General features: G+C 32.7%; 1 protein-coding gene across 3 annotated transcripts in view; it reads left to right on the forward strand.

Annotated features, from left to right (window-relative positions):
• The first annotated feature begins 2178 nt into the window (after nucleotides 1–2178).
• Nucleotides 2179–18352, forward strand: part of ftz-f1 (ftz transcription factor 1) — a 72528-nt gene continuing 56354 nt past the window's right edge. For all 3 annotated transcript variants that reach the window (XM_013306716.1, XM_013306722.1, XM_013306721.1), the window contains exon 1: nucleotides 2179–2544. In XM_013306716.1, coding sequence (XP_013162170.1) covers nucleotides 2370–2544 — 175 coding nt within the window. In that variant the 5' untranslated portion in view covers nucleotides 2179–2369. The remainder of the gene's footprint in view (nucleotides 2545–18352) is intronic.

An 18352-nucleotide genomic window follows, 5' to 3' on the forward strand; every position in this document is an offset into this window, starting at 1 on the left:
CGGTGACACTTGTATTAACAAGTTTGTTATCTTTGATTTTTCAAAGAGAATTAAAGGATGACATTATAATTAACTCAAGGGTCGAGAACCACTGTTGGAATGTAATCCTGATATCATAATGTCAGAGCTGAGAACTAAACAAGTTAATGATACTAAATAATTTAAATCAAAATTATTTCGGCATGACCAGATTATGCTGATCTTAATCATGCTATATTCAAAGAAAACAATATATGTACTTTGTAGTCCGTTATAAACCTACATGACCCAAAAGGATATTGTAGTCGGAAATAGTGATGGGTTTTTACCCGGAAAAAACCCGCAATGTAGGAAAAAAAATAGGGCAAATTCCCGACTAGGATAATATTTGGTTTTTGTCATATTTAGCATATGTAAAATCTAGGTAATATGTTGATACATGTATATATTTAATAGTACGTACTATTTAAGGACTATTACTATTAGTTCAAGGTAATACCGCGGAGATGTATACCACATACATTAAATTTGCTATGCGAAGATTGCTTAAAACTAGAACCTATTAGCGTTTATATCTAGACTATAAAAGCAATAAAAAGGAACCAAAGTATAAGCGCTTTATTAGCTTAGATTGTAAAAGAAAAAGGTTCGGGTGAAACATTAAAATTGGAAGGGAAAACCCGTTACTATACTACGCAGTAGCGTTGAAAAGTTTTAAAACAATCCAAAGTGGCATTACAGACATTAGCTATTCATGACGATGCCAATGCCAATTCGAATTTATTTTATTTCTGAACCATAGCAGAAAATTGTATAAAACTACTGGAACCTATAACAGATAAAATTTTCAAACTTGAAGCCAGTGGAATACATACAAATGAAGTTTATATGGCCTAAAAAGATATTAAGTCTACATTTAATTATGCATGTCCGAATATATCCATTCTAAATGAGCATCACAAACAAGATATTATTATACACATACTGTAATTAGGCGAACTAATAATTGTGAAAAAACCTGGGTATGTTCCCGTTGGGCTTATCCCACTGACCTTCTCTAGTCGGAAAGTATATGAACTAACGACGTCATCTTTACAGAGACACATTTTTACCAATAAGAGTTGAACCCCGAACCCTAAAGGCGCCCAGCTGCGCTGCTAACTGTTGCAAATTTTACAATTTCGATCAACAAAAATTTGTTCATGTGATGTATTTGCATAACTAATAACAAAAAACGGATCGATTTGGACGAGAAGGTGGCTGATGCACGTGGGCATATTTTAGGCTACTTCGTGTTTCTAATGCCTCGTTGATGTGTCGTGTCGCGGGCGAGCGCTAGTCTATTATTATATAATCTATTCATTCATTCATTTTCCTAGAGTGGCTTTTAGGACTTTATAATCTATTAGAAAAATCAAAAATGACAGATGGTACAAATTTGACATCGTGATATTTTAACATAGCGGTTATAAATGTGACAAAGGAAAAAATGTTTTCGTATTTTGTTAATGATAATTATGGTACTAAAAGAAACAGAAGGTTTGAATTTTATAAATGCAATCTAAAATTGTTTTAAGACAGCACTGCCATCTAGTAAGTCTCTGTTAAACTGACGTTGTTTTTATGTGTCTATTGAAATTTAGAAATTTACACTAGATGTCGCTAGCATCACCGGATGTATAATAATAGTTTGCGTCAAAATTAAAAAATTAAGATTTTTTAAATATTATTGGGAATATTGAATTTTCTGCACATATTTAACACTTAATTTATTTTTTATAATTTAGTTTTAATGGTCCAATTTTAAAATAGTAATCAGAACTACTTTGAAATACTACTCATACAGATTGACCTACATTTGAAGCCCTTGTGAAAGGATTGTGCAACAGAAACGGTCATTTATTACACAACACAGCGTATTCATGAGCAAATGTAGTCATTTTGCATCATTTACATGAATTTTTAAGGTTGTGTTGAATGTTTCGGAATAAAGACGTTAATGTACTTTTTACTTTATTTCATGGTATATCTAACACATACACCAGTAAAAAAACGAAAATGCATTAAAAAAGGACGATTTTACATATTTCTAATTTTTTTTTCAAAATTAGGCCATGACACACTTTTCTCGAATTGGGTTAATTTCTCGTTGCCCTTTACCGACTTATTTCAATGTCAGTCATGAGTACAGTAGTTCCACTGAACCCGAGTTATGTCGGAATATCAGTGTAAGTGAAGTGGCCTAGAGACCTACATTTTGTGTTTTTTAAGGTATTGTACATATTATCAGGAAACATCTAAGGGTGAATCATGAATTTGGCGCCTTAAATGGATATTTATAATTTTTTGAGCTACATATGTTATCAATTTAGTCTGACCGTCCGTAAATAATGCACGAAGATTCTCCGAAAATGAGTGTCGCGCAGGGTCTGGTTGCCTCCAGTAGCCAGGCGAAGAATGAGATCGCCATGGAAGTTCCAGAATATGAAATAACTTGTGTGGAAACAAAATCAACTGAAAACATTGAGATGGAGCTGAAAATTTCCTATGTGAATCCTACTAGCGGTATGTATGTAATTGTTACTCGGAAGCTGTAATTAACACGTTTTTGAGTGCTTGCATCTCGACAATTAATATATTCCATTTTTTATAGGGTATTTAAGCCAAAGTATCAGCCGTAATTGTTTTATTTTAGTCTCAAGAGATTCGAGTTAGAATTTACCTTAACAGAGTCTAACCAGTCATATCTTTTTAAACTTTGTAATTTTTCTTATTGAAATTAAGATCGGGGACATGAGGCACCGGGAAAAAGTTTAAAAGTGTGTCTGAAAAAAGAGACAAGTGGTTGTATAATAATTACATTTACATTGTTGTGCGTATGCATTGTAGAGTCTACAGGCTACCTGCTCGTACGCTCGGTCGCACAGTGCGGCAACGTCGCAATTGCTTTTCGCGCTATCCTACGATGGAGTTAGCTGTGAGAAACATGGTTTTTTTCAAGTTTTTTTCGTCCAATAGTCGTAGCAGCAGCGATGTTCGGTTCCAAATGAAATGATAAGCTTAATATACGATGAAGTACCAGTCAGTGAATGAGAATTTGCACCGTAGTCAATGGCTGAGGCCGTTTTGTATTCGTATGGTGTGCGGGGCGGCGCGGCGTCGCTTTTTGATTTCGTTCGGTGTCAGTAGGGCACGTTTGCTCGGCTGCGGCCGCACTGCAGTGGAGGTTCTACGCGCTTGTTACACCGTATTAAGTAATCGTCCTGGACGTAACGTGAGGTTGCTTTAGTGTGTATCAACTCTTACGCGTGTTTGATGTACACTACGACATCTGTCCGTGTGATAAACTAAGATTTGCGCGAATATTCTAAACATTATCATTTTATGTAGGCCGAATTGTGATTCTGTTTGGAATCTTACTGTCGGCCCGGTTTTTAAGTATATCTCTCGACATAGTTTTATGTAATAATTGAAACGGTCTTAGTCATAGACGTGTTACATTTAAATTAACTTTCGTTTGTACATAACTTATAGTTTTAAAACTTTTCTTGTTGGTCCTATTCCAGATATCTTAACTTACCTACTACTCTTCTGTACTTTATTTTGGCATCATCCATCCATCCCTATCTACCTATCCATCATTAATATCGATTTTAAAATACTACGACTGCCTTAAATCAGATAAAAATAAGCAATTGAAATAAAACGAACTAGGTTTAACATTTAGTAATAATAGCATAAAGTGTGGCATGGTTATCTTCGTGTATAGTTGCTATCATAACAAAAGTATTTTAATTACACGTGGCCTAATGGTGGGAAGTAGATTTGTCACCGTTTAAATTAAGTGTCGCATTAAGAATCGTAGAAAGAACAAAAATAGAAATGTAAAGCGATTGCTAATACGAAACTTTTGATTTCTTTTATATTATGTCCCATTCCCCAATTTTATTAATATAGATTAAATTTTGTGGTTATTGCACACGTTCTTAAAGATTTCTATAAAATAGACAGGTTAATGTTTGGTGATAACACATCTTGACAATGTTGGCATCTGCCCAATTTTCATATTGACCCTAATGAAAATGTTATGCGTATTATTATTAAATCTATTTCAGGCTCTACTTGAACCCGTTGTGCGTACAGTCAAGTGTTTAAACGTTCGTTTCCATTGCCAAACACCTGATCGAAATATATTGTTATATCTGTTTTTCCAAGACAAGAAGAGATAAGACAATAAGTAGTTTTGGAAATACCATACCATACGTGGTTCATTTCATCTATTATTATAACCGTTAAGGTAAATCGGAACACGCATGTCTGTCTGTCCATCTGTGAATTAACATATTTGCAACAACATACGTTAAGACAAGAAAGTGTTACGGAGATACGGGAGGCAATGCTTAGTATTTCACCTAAACAACTTTTTAAGTTACACTGTAAGTTACCTACATTTATAAATATAAGGAATCAAGTTGCAAAATTGTTTATTATATGTTGTTAATAATAAAAATTGCTTATGATGATAATAAACATATAAGATAAACAAACAAGAGCAAGTTTATGTAACAAGCAATTAATAATCATAGCGAAATAGGCAGGATTTTAATAGGCGTAACAATGTTTAAACGCTTACCTAGGTGTAACCCTAGCCGTGGCGACGATACTATGTTGTGTCTGATTCCTATTGTTGACATTACACTTTGATAGTCATTAATAAATTCGTTCATGAATTTACAGAGCGATAATATTATGTAGAATAAGAAATAAGGTAGACCGATCTTGTCTATAAAATTTTTCACACTTCATCGCTCCAGTTATCTCGCGACGATCGTCTGAAGAATCCCGTTTCTTTCTTTCATAAATTTTTTACTATAACGTCCTTTTGTACGTCAGCATAGAATAGACTGTAATATTATGCAATAGCTACAGTTTTATATTTTGTTTTTATCCGTAACAGTAATATAGAAGTCACTTTGTCTGCGGGTGTAAGGAGAGTGCGTCGGTGGTGTATAAATACTGTGATAAATTGAAATTTATTTAGCGTTGCATCGCGCACCGATTCCTTTGTTCGTTCATGATGAAATTAAATGTTTCCGTAGTCGTATAAACATTGTACCATTGTGTGCACTTTTATTTATTTCCTCTTGCTGCTGCAATATTTACCTTATAATATGACTGGTTAGGAAAAGCCGACTTATTATCTGATAAAAGTTATGTTTAAAAGGAAATATCTCTGATGAAAATATTGTTTCATAAGCAGTTAGGCCTACTGACTAACATCGAAACTAACGTAAAGTAAACCCCATATCATTTTGCTACGTTTTCATTTAATTCGTGTTGCTCATAGTTTCCGGTCCACATTCGCGACGGTGTGTTAAAGATGTCCCTAGCTTGTCCGAGCGATAGCTATAGTAGTCGATTTAACACACTGCATGCCGTGGTTGCACGTTGCCATCCGAAAGATGCCATCTGAAGACTGCATTTGTCTATTGAATAAACGTTTACTATCAAAGTTCGTTTGTCTCTGTTTTCCATAAAAAAAATAGCACGGGATTTCAATTCCCCACCTGCTTCATATCAATGACCGTATTGTAAAAAGTCATTGATATATTCAGAATCTGTTATAATACCACGGGTTGCTGCTTTGCTTTAAATAATATTGACATCTTATAAATATTAAGTTGTGTAGGGGTCAATTTACCTGCCGCAACCATATAACGTATACATAACGTTTATTGACCCTCGTATTGTTTGATTTTTTAAACCAATCGCATTTAAAGTTAGTAACAAATAAACAACGCTCACCTTTGATTTCATTGATAAAGACATCAAGAGAATCTCTTTAAATGCAGAATCCCAATCTGACCAGTATACTCAACGACAAAATTAAGTATTACACTTTTAAAATTTCAACTTCTAGACAATTACTTCTATACATTTGGCACTACTCAGACGCTGAATAATTCTACGGGTTAATCTCGTAACGCTCAATAATTCTTATGAGGGGTCTTGGTATTTCACTGCTCGAGCGGCTAGTATAATTTTGCTGCGGGCCCTACCACTGTTATACTGTATACATTAGATGTAAGAATGTCTTAACTCCAACTAACTAACACGACTTTCTTTTATATATCTATATAGAGATTATTATCTTCTTTATGCAATTAGTTTTTCTTGTACCGAACCTGTACAAAGGAAGGAATAAAAAGTGTTTTTGGCACTGGAAATTCATGATAATGTTATTAATACTACTACTCCTTGATGAATACATAAATATCAATAATAATTTGCAAACTGCAATAGAGTAAAGGTTAAAATTGACTATTCTATTTCTGTGCAGGTTACACGACCTTTTTACATGTCTAGAATCTGAAACAACGTGACCCAAACTAATAACAAGTTATTTGTTTATAAACTCTCTTAAAGCAATGTTTAACATATTCTAAATAAGTAACTCGTTGGTGTTTGCTCTACGCGGGCATAGAGAATGAAGATAGAAATAGGTAACTTTGCCTGCCACCTCTGGTTTTAAATTATTGTCATTGTCAAAGGTTAAAAGGCATTTTTTTGAACGACAATGTTCAGGTCTACGTTGTTTAAAAGTTGGCAACTGAATCTGAAAGTCAACATTTTGTTGCAATACAAAGCAGTAGCAATCAATACGACATAAAATAACAGTCGTTCTCAATATGTTTCCAAACATATTCGTAGGAAAAAAATTCAGATGTTTTTTTTTTTCAAATATACATATCTGTCACGAACCAAATAACAAGCAACGCTCACAACCCATCCTAACAAATTGAAATGGTCGGAATAGTTTTGTTCATTAGATACTAGATACAATGGACCAGTCGTCGGCAAACAGCTAATTTTTTTTGCCTTAACCAAAAAGAAATGGCAAATTGTACCCATACATTAAAGGTAACACAATTTGAAGAAAAAAATATTAAGGAAACACGTTTCAGAAAATATGTTATTCAACGAAATGTGAAAAGTTTAACTCGTATCTTATAATTTAATTTATTTAACTGGCTACTTATAAGTTTGATGCGGTTTATTATTCTGCTTCAGTAAACAGTTTATGCATCAGGAGATATATTGCGGCGGCTAACTTCCGACACGTCGGAACTTCAGATACTTGTTAGCGCCGAGTTGTGGCTTGTTAAAGCATATCTAACGCCTAGCGAGCAATAAAATTAATTGCCACAGTTTGTAACATCGTACACAAGTAGCAAACAGATGTGACACTGCTACGGTAAAGGTAATTCAAGTACTTTGATTCGATTTAAGGTTTGAGTGCTGGAAGGTCTTGAAAATGCTAATGGTATTTTATAGTCCTGAAATACACAAACCAAGCAATTTTGTGTATAATGATAGCAATCTAATGTAAGCTAAGAAATATTATAAATGCGACGACAGTTTAGATGTATGTATCTTATATTCTTAGAAGATATCTCCAAAATGGTTCAGCTAAAGATCTCTGATAAAAAAAAACTCTAAATTAAAAAATAAAAATTGGCATAGATGTAGAACATAATCTAGAAGAACACTTAAAGTACTAAGTTTTTTTTTAATTAAGCATGAATGGTGTCGCGGCTATAGCTTCATTTCAATAGTAATCTCACTATGATACTAACTGACACTAAGATACTACATTGGTACAACAGATTTTCATCCTCCAAATAGCTGTCACTTTAAGAACCTTATTCTTTTTTACGCAATCCATCAATCTCCTTAGACCTACCTATGTTTTTCTCTACATGCATATATTTACTCCTTATGATCGCACTATGCAATAAAATGCTGCAAGTAGTTATAAAATGTCAGTCCTTTTCCCTATTATTATTATAAACAATTGTTGGTCTGCCAAGCGTAACAATATTTATAATGGCTGTAGATAGCTACGTCCAAGTAACAATCACGGACTCCATAGAGATGATTACTTCAATTGTCTCCCTTTTCATATCAAAGTTGTCAGTATGTCCTGTATAGTATACATTATTTTCAATAATTAGCGTTTTAACATATCCTTAGACCTAATTCACAGTAAGTTTGTACACAGTACGATTTAAATTGCATGTCTAACATTGAAAACGTTTCATTATGTGCAAGGCGTATTTATTCAAGTAAATAAAATTGTCATCCATTGTATATTTTTATTCTTTAAATTATGTTTGCGTGGGAAGAATATAAATAATAACGAAAAGTAATAATTTAATTTCATAAATAAGTGCTATCAAAGATACAATTTGAATGTACGTTTAATTTTTACAACAATAGATGGCGCAACTTGTTACCTTTGGCATCGTTTCTTACCACTACGTGTCGCGTTAGAGCAGCTCTGTCTGCAATATAATTTTAAATTAGTTTTTTTTTATGCCATGTTCTTTAGGTCTCCTTGGCCTATTATTTAAAGACCCCCCGAAGCCAAATAAAACTTATTTGCAATTGTTAATATATTTAAAATCAAAACACGAACACTCGTTTTTAAATAATTCAATAGTAGTATTTTTTTCATTTAGGAAACTATCAAAAATATTTATAGCCTTTTAAGATCATTAGTATGTGAATATAAAATTGAATATTGAGAACGTAATTCCGTAAAGTTATAGTTAGGAAATTTACGATCTAAAAAAACAATATCAAGGCATTTATGTCTCTATAAAAATATCGGGATATTATATACAGCACTAGCTGTCGCACGCGACTCCGTCTGCGCGGGTTTGAAAAATATTCCGATACCGATTCTCAGACCTACTGATTATGCATATAAAATCGATCGAGCTGTTTCGGAGTATGGTAACTAATTTTGTGACACGAGAATTTTATATATAAGATACATTATATTATTGCTTGAGGCTGTTTAAAATTTTAAGTGGATCATAAAATATTTAAATAACTATGAAGACAACATTATTCTATTTTTATAAGCCTACATAGTTTGTTTTAAAATTGCATCTAAGTTTTACAATAATTATTTAAGTGAAATGAATGTTATCGTAAACAAAGCAGTTTGCTGTACTAAAATTATTAATATTATTCTTTGCAAAAATATTGAAATACTACGGGCGTATTTCTTTGATATTTATGACGTAATGAAAATTTTAACTACCATCGTCATCATCAACCTGCCCTTATCCCTATTGAGGGTCGGCACAGTATGTACTACTCCTCCATACAACTCTATCAGCCGTCGTAAAATGTAATATGAATTTGATTTGCCTTTTTGGTTCGACTCTGAATGAAAAATTCTGAAGCAGTTACACCTAATTCCTAGATCAATGTAGTAGAAATATAAAAAGATTTACTAGTATTTTGTAAGATAGAAATCTAATAAATCCCTAGTTCACAATTACATTTTACATATTTTAATAGTTATTTTTTTTATATTTACTAAAAACTTAAACGAGTAAAAACATTTACACCTTGTCGTATTTTTATTTAACTGTAATAAGTAATGTAGAGCAAGGTTGGTGCGTTCCACTCCGTTAATATAGAACAAAATAACTTGCCACGCAATGTCAGTGTTTACAAAGTGCTCGGGTCTATCGATGCACTCGGAACATCTTACTTTAAAGGACATAAGTACACTAATCAGCGTGTAAACATGTACTATGATAACATTTAAGTACTTGTACAGTTAAAGAATTAAATTCGATGTCCACTTAGAACCGAATGTTGTACACCAAATTGAAATCATTGAAGCTATGTTGCTATGACACGTTTTCGACATCATTGCATCGTGAGCATTAAGTGATACTTTACAGATGGGTAGGAAATAATTGTCCTCGACTAGGTACTTATTGGATACGCAATAGTCTTAAGATTATCCTAATCGAAGTAGGTACTACATAAGTCTAGGACATTTCATATGCAAACGTTTGCAATACTAATTTTCTTTACGTGTCTTTCCTTATTAATATATTTGAGTGAACAAAGCACATAAACCTATGTATAAAATGCTACTCACAATTTTATTCAAGTCACTTTATCTCAGTAATACGATATTTTTAAAAATGGTTTTCTAGAATAAACGAATATAGGTCAAGGTATTCGTAAAGGTTATATAAATAAAATTATTATATTAAAAATGTATGAAATATAAATGCATAAAATTTTCAGTAAAATTCAGGATTATATGAAGTTATGTAATAACTCTTGTTTATGTAGAAAAACAATGTTTAGTTTATCAGCGGACCTCGTCTCTGACCCACTGACCTACTTAGGCGGCAGAGTGGCAACCGCTTGAAGCGCCGAGCGCGTCTGTGTACAGTCGCACACAGTACTCATTAACTTAACAAACGAATGAACACAAAAAAATAACTATTATTGTCATCGAAACAGTCTTACCTCTGACTCTAGTAACTACATGATAAAGCTGTATATTAAGTTTTTAAAGTGGGAAGAATAACACCTCATACGTAATTAAAAAAAAACTTAAAACATTTTGTCTAAGATCATCCATGAAATAAAGATATTGAGTCACTATATTATGTAACATATGTCAATTTTAATGTGTTTTATGGTTAGATATCGTGAAAAAAAATTAACAATTTTGTATAGTTTTATATACTTTGCGATAAAATTTCTTGTTCGGTCTACGAATAATTGTTTGACCACATCATAAACACACTAAGTAAAGAAAACTTCCCGATAATTACAGAATCTATAATGATAAATGTATTAGAAATATCTGATTAAAGGATGATGAAATATGGACATTGTTTGTTAACTTAATCTTACTCATAATGCAAATGTTTAAATGGATGGATGGATGCTTGATTGAAGATATCTCCACAACTGCTGAGCGAATCTCGATAAAATTTAGCATAGATAAATATTCTGAAAGAACACATAGGCTACAATTTAAGTTTTTTTTAAATCCCGCGTGGACGAAGTCCGTGGGACAGCCAGTACTGTATAATAGTAATTTAGGGATAAAGATATGTGTCTGTGCTTAACCATGGTTCTACAACTCTATATATTAAAAATACTGAAATAAAAGTGGATATAATTTGTAAATGCATTGTTAGTTATGTCATTAGTCATGCGGTGGAACAAAACGAATTTCATTTAACCTAGTTCGTATGTGACCAACTCGGCCCGACTTCTCCACCATCAAGATACTACTCGACCGACTGTATCTTATCTATGCGATAAATCTTTTGACTTACAATTTACTGATTATTCCTCTCCATATTACACTAATGGAAACCTAATATTTATTACGTATAAGTCTTAAATTTTACTCTATAGGCTCTATATTGTAATTTTTTGTTATCTTTGTCCACAGTAACCCTAGAACAACGTGTAAAATTATATCATTAATATTAAAAAGACGTATGTTTAAATGTATGTACAGATAAACGGATCTCTATAAAATTTGACACATCTAGAACATAGAACATAGTCTGGAAGAACATATGGGCTGCTAAGTTTTTTTTTTAATTACGCTAGGTCGGAGTCGCATGCAAAAGCTAGTTTATTTTAAAGTACCACAAGTAATATAAACTACCATTGTACATTGTTCTACTCAAATAAATACCATAAAAACGTTAGACATTAGTTTAAAATTAGTAGCAGTAATTTTGACGCTGTAATTTGACTTTGCATATTTATATTTATTTAAATAAATAAGTATCAAGTGTTATATTTGGTTTATGTTATGTATTTATATTTGTTCACCGTATCCACGTTTATATAGGAGCCAATAAAAATAATTCGGATGACGGTCGGGCCAGGCGCGCTGACCTGATATACATTGCCCCGCCGGCGACTGCGACATACTTTCCTCCCTGAAAATTTCCTAATTTAACTGCAACGTGACATTTCGACATCCACTAAAAATACATCTAAAACAAAGAACCTCGATGAATAATATGTTCATTTGAAACAATGCTTTCGTTGAAACCTCCGAAGTGCAAAAAGGTTAAATTGCGAAAGCATGAAAACGTGACTGAAAAGAAAATTTCCGTTGGAGCAGGTAGGAATTATTACCTGGATTGGATCTATTTTGATCATTTCAATAGGCACAGGGTTCGTTTACTTAAAGAAAGTTTTCAACTGTTGCCGTTTTACAATAGACCACCCTTCGAAACTTTCGCTTTTACGCAAGCAAAAACTTTTGCCGGCTTTATTTGCCTTGACTTTTTAAATTTGTTTAATTTAAAAATGCAATTACATAAGAATATTTTTTTTTATTTAACATTAAATTAATCTAAGTAGGTTCAAAATTAATTAGATCTTGAAATCAATCATTAGTTAAATATTTGTCACTCCTAGACGGACACTTCACTTTATCGAGGTTTTATCAATACACGTCTCATTTGTTGCAAATTAGTTATCGCTTACACTTTAGCGCAATGTCAGTCGTGTCATACACATTTGTTTAGTTGTTTAAATATTTATTTTCTAATGTACTAGTAACTCAATTGATATTATATTGTAATCTGTTAGTTGTAGTAAGACTAATTTTAACATAACTCTTTAATATAAAAATCGATATCGTCTGTTAAAAAATAGTTGTCAATTAAGATGGAAGCATTAATTTATACTAATATTATAGAGCGGAAGAGTTTGTTTAAACGCGCTAATTTCAGGAAGTACTGGTTCGTTTTGAAAAATTCTTTTTTTGTTGGATAGTCCATTTATAGAGGAAGGCTTTCGGCTATATAACATTACGTTGCGACTAATAGTTTTTTTTAATACCGAGCGGACGGAGTCGCGGGCGACAGTTAGTAACGTATAACTTTTAATGTTTGCTAATGTCTATACAAAGTACCTTGAGGCAATGTTAATACTTTATGGATATACGATTTAATTATCTAAACATTTTTTTTTATTTTATAATTTTTTGTAGTTTATATTTGGTTTAGTAAAACAACTAGTTCAACACGAGCTTGCAACTGCAAACAACTGCTCTATATAGGGAATGTTTGAAAACATTTAAAATAAAACATTCGTAAAATGTTTTCAAAATCACGATATGTTGCGGACGCTAGGTACTCTCTATAATAAAATTGTAATTTGTATACACTAGAAGTGAAAATGTTTTATTATTTGCAACATGATTTTATTTTAACCCTTAATTCGATGGTGTCCAGTGTAACGAACAACTAATAAAAAAAATCTATTGAACTAGTTTAGAGAAAATTACTTAAGTATGACTTTAGTAAAAAAACAGTTTTTTTGCTACAATTTTTTTTGTCGAATTAAGGGTTAAGAATTTTATTTATAACTTTAAAATGCTTAGCTTAGCTTTTCTTTCTTATATGCATTCATTATGACAACATACGTCTCGTTTATAAAGATAATTACAAAGACTTGAAAAATAAAACATGTAGCTATTTTTCTTTGCATCATGTTCACTTTATATACACTTTTTTTTGTATACTTTCTTCTAATGACCAAATATATTTTTACGTTTTCATAAATAGTCAAAAGCAACATTTTCTCGTAGAACTGTACTAATTATAATGGGATACGTTTTATAAAGGATTATACATCCGCCGCTGCCGTCCCTAATTATAGGCCACCCATGTACTAGGATGTTTAGAATTTGCGTGTAAATTTGCAAGAATAATACAATGTAGCGCCACTAGGGAATTTTAAATCTCAACGTCTACGTAAACAAGAATAACTAGTAAGAAATTTATGTTCTTAGATAACAGCTTTTGTTTCATTTTTCTTTATTTCTTTTTAATATTTTTTATCGACCTAACCGGTTTCGCCCGAATAGCAAAAGTCGTTGTTTGATCTGTTGTATGTCATATTAGTATCCTTCCCGGTAGTGTCCTGTAAGCATCGGTCCACGCGTACCGAAAATTACCCGGAACAAACGCGGCGTTGCGGACAAACATACATACAAATATTTTAAAATTTGGTTTTTCGTTCTCAGCTACGTACATACAAATCTTGTGTACGAAATACACTTTTCATATTACATACAGACACTAGAATTTTATGATTATGTATAGATTTTATACTACTTAAAGGAAAGTATACGAGGACGATGATAAAAAGTCACTAATTATCGTGAACTTACAATGTTTTCTCTACATTTAGCCGATCCCTTTCCCAGTCCTTTTAGTGTTTTTGTAATATTCTTGGTACTTTTTGTAAAGCGAGAAGTAAATATAAGATACGAATGAATGTTGTTTAAAGAAATAACTCGTAATAACAATGTATAGATAAAGAAATGTTATTAAACTTTAATTGTAACTCGCTAATATACAAAACAATCTTTACAAATTGTATTAAAATATTTACAAATTAAAAAATAAACATTACATAATAATTATATATAGTAACGTAAACAATGCACCTAGCTAAGCAAAATTATAGAGTCAATAAACGACCTTGCTTATCAAATGTAAACAAAGTATCGTGTATCAATTAACAGGTCAACTTACACTCGCCCCACGCGTTCATAGTTTATTGGTAAACTTATATATAGTGCACATCTCTGTTTATATTACTTATTACGGACATGCAATTTAATTATCGCATATGATTGTGTTACGCATTTACAATATAAATCACATTGACTCATGTTATCTTCAACATATACGTAATATTTATCCTTTATTATATCCTTTAAATAGCAGCGGGCAAAATAGCTCTTTCGTAACCAGTATACTTTCGTTGCATGTGTACGAAATATATATTTTTTTCTAAATACTACATACATACACATACACTGCATTTTTTTTTAATATGTATTGATTAGTGATTTTCATCAAGAGGTTGCTATTAGTAACTGTGTCGTCACTTTCTTTTTCTTATCAACTGGACTAACCGTGGTTTTCTAAGACCAAAATTATTGTGTAAAATATATCGTTATCACTGTCATCTTTGACAAAACAGAGATAACAATATGTTTTGATCTCAGAAACCCACGGTTAGTCTTGAATCGCTTTGCTCCTAATGCAAATTAACATAAATAAATCTCCGTTACAACTTCGCAAAAAAATGCGGAGGCGGATGCGGATGCGAAGGTATGATTTCATGCGGAAGTTGCGCACTTGTAGAGGTGGAGGCAAAGTTCTCTTACAAAAGTACTATGAAAAGTTTATTAACACATTAATTTATCGAATAGCTATTGAAAAAAATCACTTTGACTAAGGTTTTCATTATTTTTTACTTTTGTGAACAGTAATTAGAATCAAACGTTTTGGCGAGACTTTTTACTCGACTGATAAGAGGGTTATGTTTTTGTTTTTATAATTTGCTCAGGCTTTACATTTATCTAAAGCTGAGTTTAAACAAAGATAAGAATAAATTCACATTTAATCGAATGCACTCAAATGGGTCAGTGCCTTTGACTTTTAAAAGGCAGGACCTGTTCCCATCATTCCCCGTTTCAAATAAAAGCGAATAATATTCTAAAGCCGTTTCAATTCTTTATCGCACTCCTGTAAACTATAGATCGCTAGCGACTTCTTCAGCGCAGAATTAAAGCCAAAAAAAGTAGCCTTTAATATGAACGCGTGTATGAGCTTCCTTCCCGTCCTTGTCCTGTCAAAACGGTCCAGCTGTTTCGAAAATTACCCCTGACAAACGCGGCTTAGCGAACATACAGACATACATTTTAAAAATTGGTTTTTCAATATCAGCTACGCATCATGTGTACGCAATGTACATTTTTTATTATTACATATAGACATTCCAATTTTATTAATTAGTATAGAAAACGGCAGCTCTTTTCCCAGTCCGTTTCTCGATAGTGAAAGGTCAGTGTGAACAAAATATTAAAGCTATTCAAATTTCAGTCAGTATTTGTCCCCATTTAACCTCGAATAATAAAATTGAATAATGTGACAACTTCGAAAATGCTTTTGGATACAAAAACAAGCTGTGGTGTGATGGTGTCATTGATCTGTCATGAATATGAAGTCGATCAGGTATCAGTAAGTGGGTCACAATAAGCTTACATTATTGCATCAGCCGCAGCATTGGGAATATTATTTGGAAAAATTTACAACGAATGTATTTACGCAGTTTATGTTCGTATTTAGTTCAATATAAATAAAATATTTCTTTTAACTTACGACGCATGGGGCGGGGCGATTATGTTTTTTGGGTTTTTATTTGTATGTCTGCCTTCGATCCATCGTAACTGCAATGAAATACTAGCAGTTGACAGTTTTCTGGTTTGTAATAGAAAAATATAATAACTTGACTTTTGTATAGGAATGACCAGTCTATGGAAACAAATCTACCAATTCTTTTATCGTTGATTTTGAAATAAAAGATCTTATTAGATTCTTATTAGAAATGTGTTATTTATTTCATCTGTAAGTAGATCGCTGGTACTTTCGTAAATCTTGCAATTTCGATTTGTATTTTTGTTATTGCCAATCAACGCCGAGACGGATCACTAATTTTTACTTATTATAACAAAATTAAACACATAATTGCAATTAAACTATTCAAACTTTCGTGAGACATTATACTAAACTGATATAAAAACGGCTAAACACTCACGTATATTCGTCTGGTGGCGGCACCGACTAGTTTCGAACCCATCGGGGGCCCTTCATCAGGGTGAGTGGTACTGGTCCGCGAAATAATACCAGTTTAGTATAATTGCAATGACATATGTGCAAGATTTTGTAATTCGAAGTTCTAGGGTCATAAAACATTATCATGTGTGGTCGTACCTATATGTTAGTATCAGGTTAAGGTCATGCTAGTCACGCCGATATATAAATAAACCTTTCTCAATTCTAGTCACATCAATAAAACTAACAATACTTTACCAACTGGAATTAAAGACATCTTTTGCGATGTAATATAACGATGGACCTACTCTTGCAGAACTCTGTCGCTGCTACTTACTTTAATAATGCTCTATTTCTCTTGTAATAACTACCCCTTCGATACTAGAGTATCACAAAAGACTAAGTTTCTCAATCCACACTATTCTTTCCCATTGCTGTCATTAAGTCACACGTAGCAATACTTCTAAACGACTTGTATCTGTTTTCTATTAATTTAATTGCTAACATATAATTAAATAAATTCTTATATGCTCTAATAATTATAATATAAATAATTTAAAAGTATTTAAATACGAATACAACGTTCCAGAAGAAACGTTTTAAAATAGTGAAGGTAGCGTCCGGTTTTTGTGTATTCAAAACGACAGTTTGAACACTATCTGTGTCAAGGTGCGGATCGGCTGTTGCGCAAACCGTTTTTTTAATACTACGCTCGGTTGCGAGGTAATTAATTCGATTCGGGGTGTCGCAACAAACTATGCTCGCTGTAGTTTTTCGTGTGTTTGAATTATTATTCGTTGTTTAAAAAATCAGCTTTTACGGCTATGAAGGCCGATTCATCCGTGCCTTAGCACCATCATCAATCAGACGCCATAACTAATACATTATCGACCACCACCGATGGTTGTGATCACCCTTCATTATATCAGCGACATGCTCATTATTTAAAAGTAAATTTTTTATAATGTTTTTCATTTAAATCTGCAACTTTGTAATTGTACGAAATACCTATATTTAGACTGCAATAAAAATTAAATGTAAAAAAGGTCCAACAATGTCCCCTTAAGAGACCGGTGGCCCTGCTCTCGATAGCTCTCCTTAGATGGCTCACCAGCAGACTAGGTCGAGGAGAACGACCACCAAGTCAGTGTCATAACACGTTCCATTACACGATACTAGCCGCAAGCGCAATACAACGCTGCTTTTGTTCCATTAAACACCTGAGCCTCGTTGAACTAACGTAGCATTAAAATGCTACTTGAGAAATAACCGTATCTACAACGTTCGTAATTAAAGCAGTGGTAGAAGTCGTACCGTGTGGTCAGTTATATATATTTTATTAGTATGCATATACCGTGTTTGTTCAGAGTTTCTTGTTGCGTGAACGGCCTCCCCCGCGCGGAGGCATTCGAAAAATTACTCGCTGTAAAAATTTAAATATTTTACGTATGAACCGGGCGACCGTGTGTAGGTGTATTGGAAAGGGCCCACGGATGAAGACAGTTTTATCAATGATATATTACTAAGCATTGCTTGCCTACGTACTATGTGTTGCTTCATCACTTTATTTGTATGAATAGATACGACAAGTATAAAAAGCTATTTGTACAATTACTGATAGGCCTTCATACCGTCAAATTAAAACGTGTTCTTATTTCTAAGGCATTTAACGAAATTGTTCTGTTACAGTTTTAAAATAGCACGTTAATAATTGTTTTAAACGATGCCTTATCGTGTTGTGCTGAAATTAAATTGAATTTAAATGTGACAAGGTGACGATTTTGTCATTAGCATTCAATTGGACGTGCATACGATGCATTCATTTCTTTAAGGCCAAACCTTATGTGTGTGCACACTTTGATATAGCTAAA

This window comes from Papilio xuthus, unplaced genomic scaffold (assembly GCF_000836235.2).
Source record: "Papilio xuthus unplaced genomic scaffold, Pxut_1.1 DF828177.1, whole genome shotgun sequence".
Taxonomy (NCBI): Eukaryota; Metazoa; Arthropoda; class Insecta; order Lepidoptera; family Papilionidae; genus Papilio; species Papilio xuthus.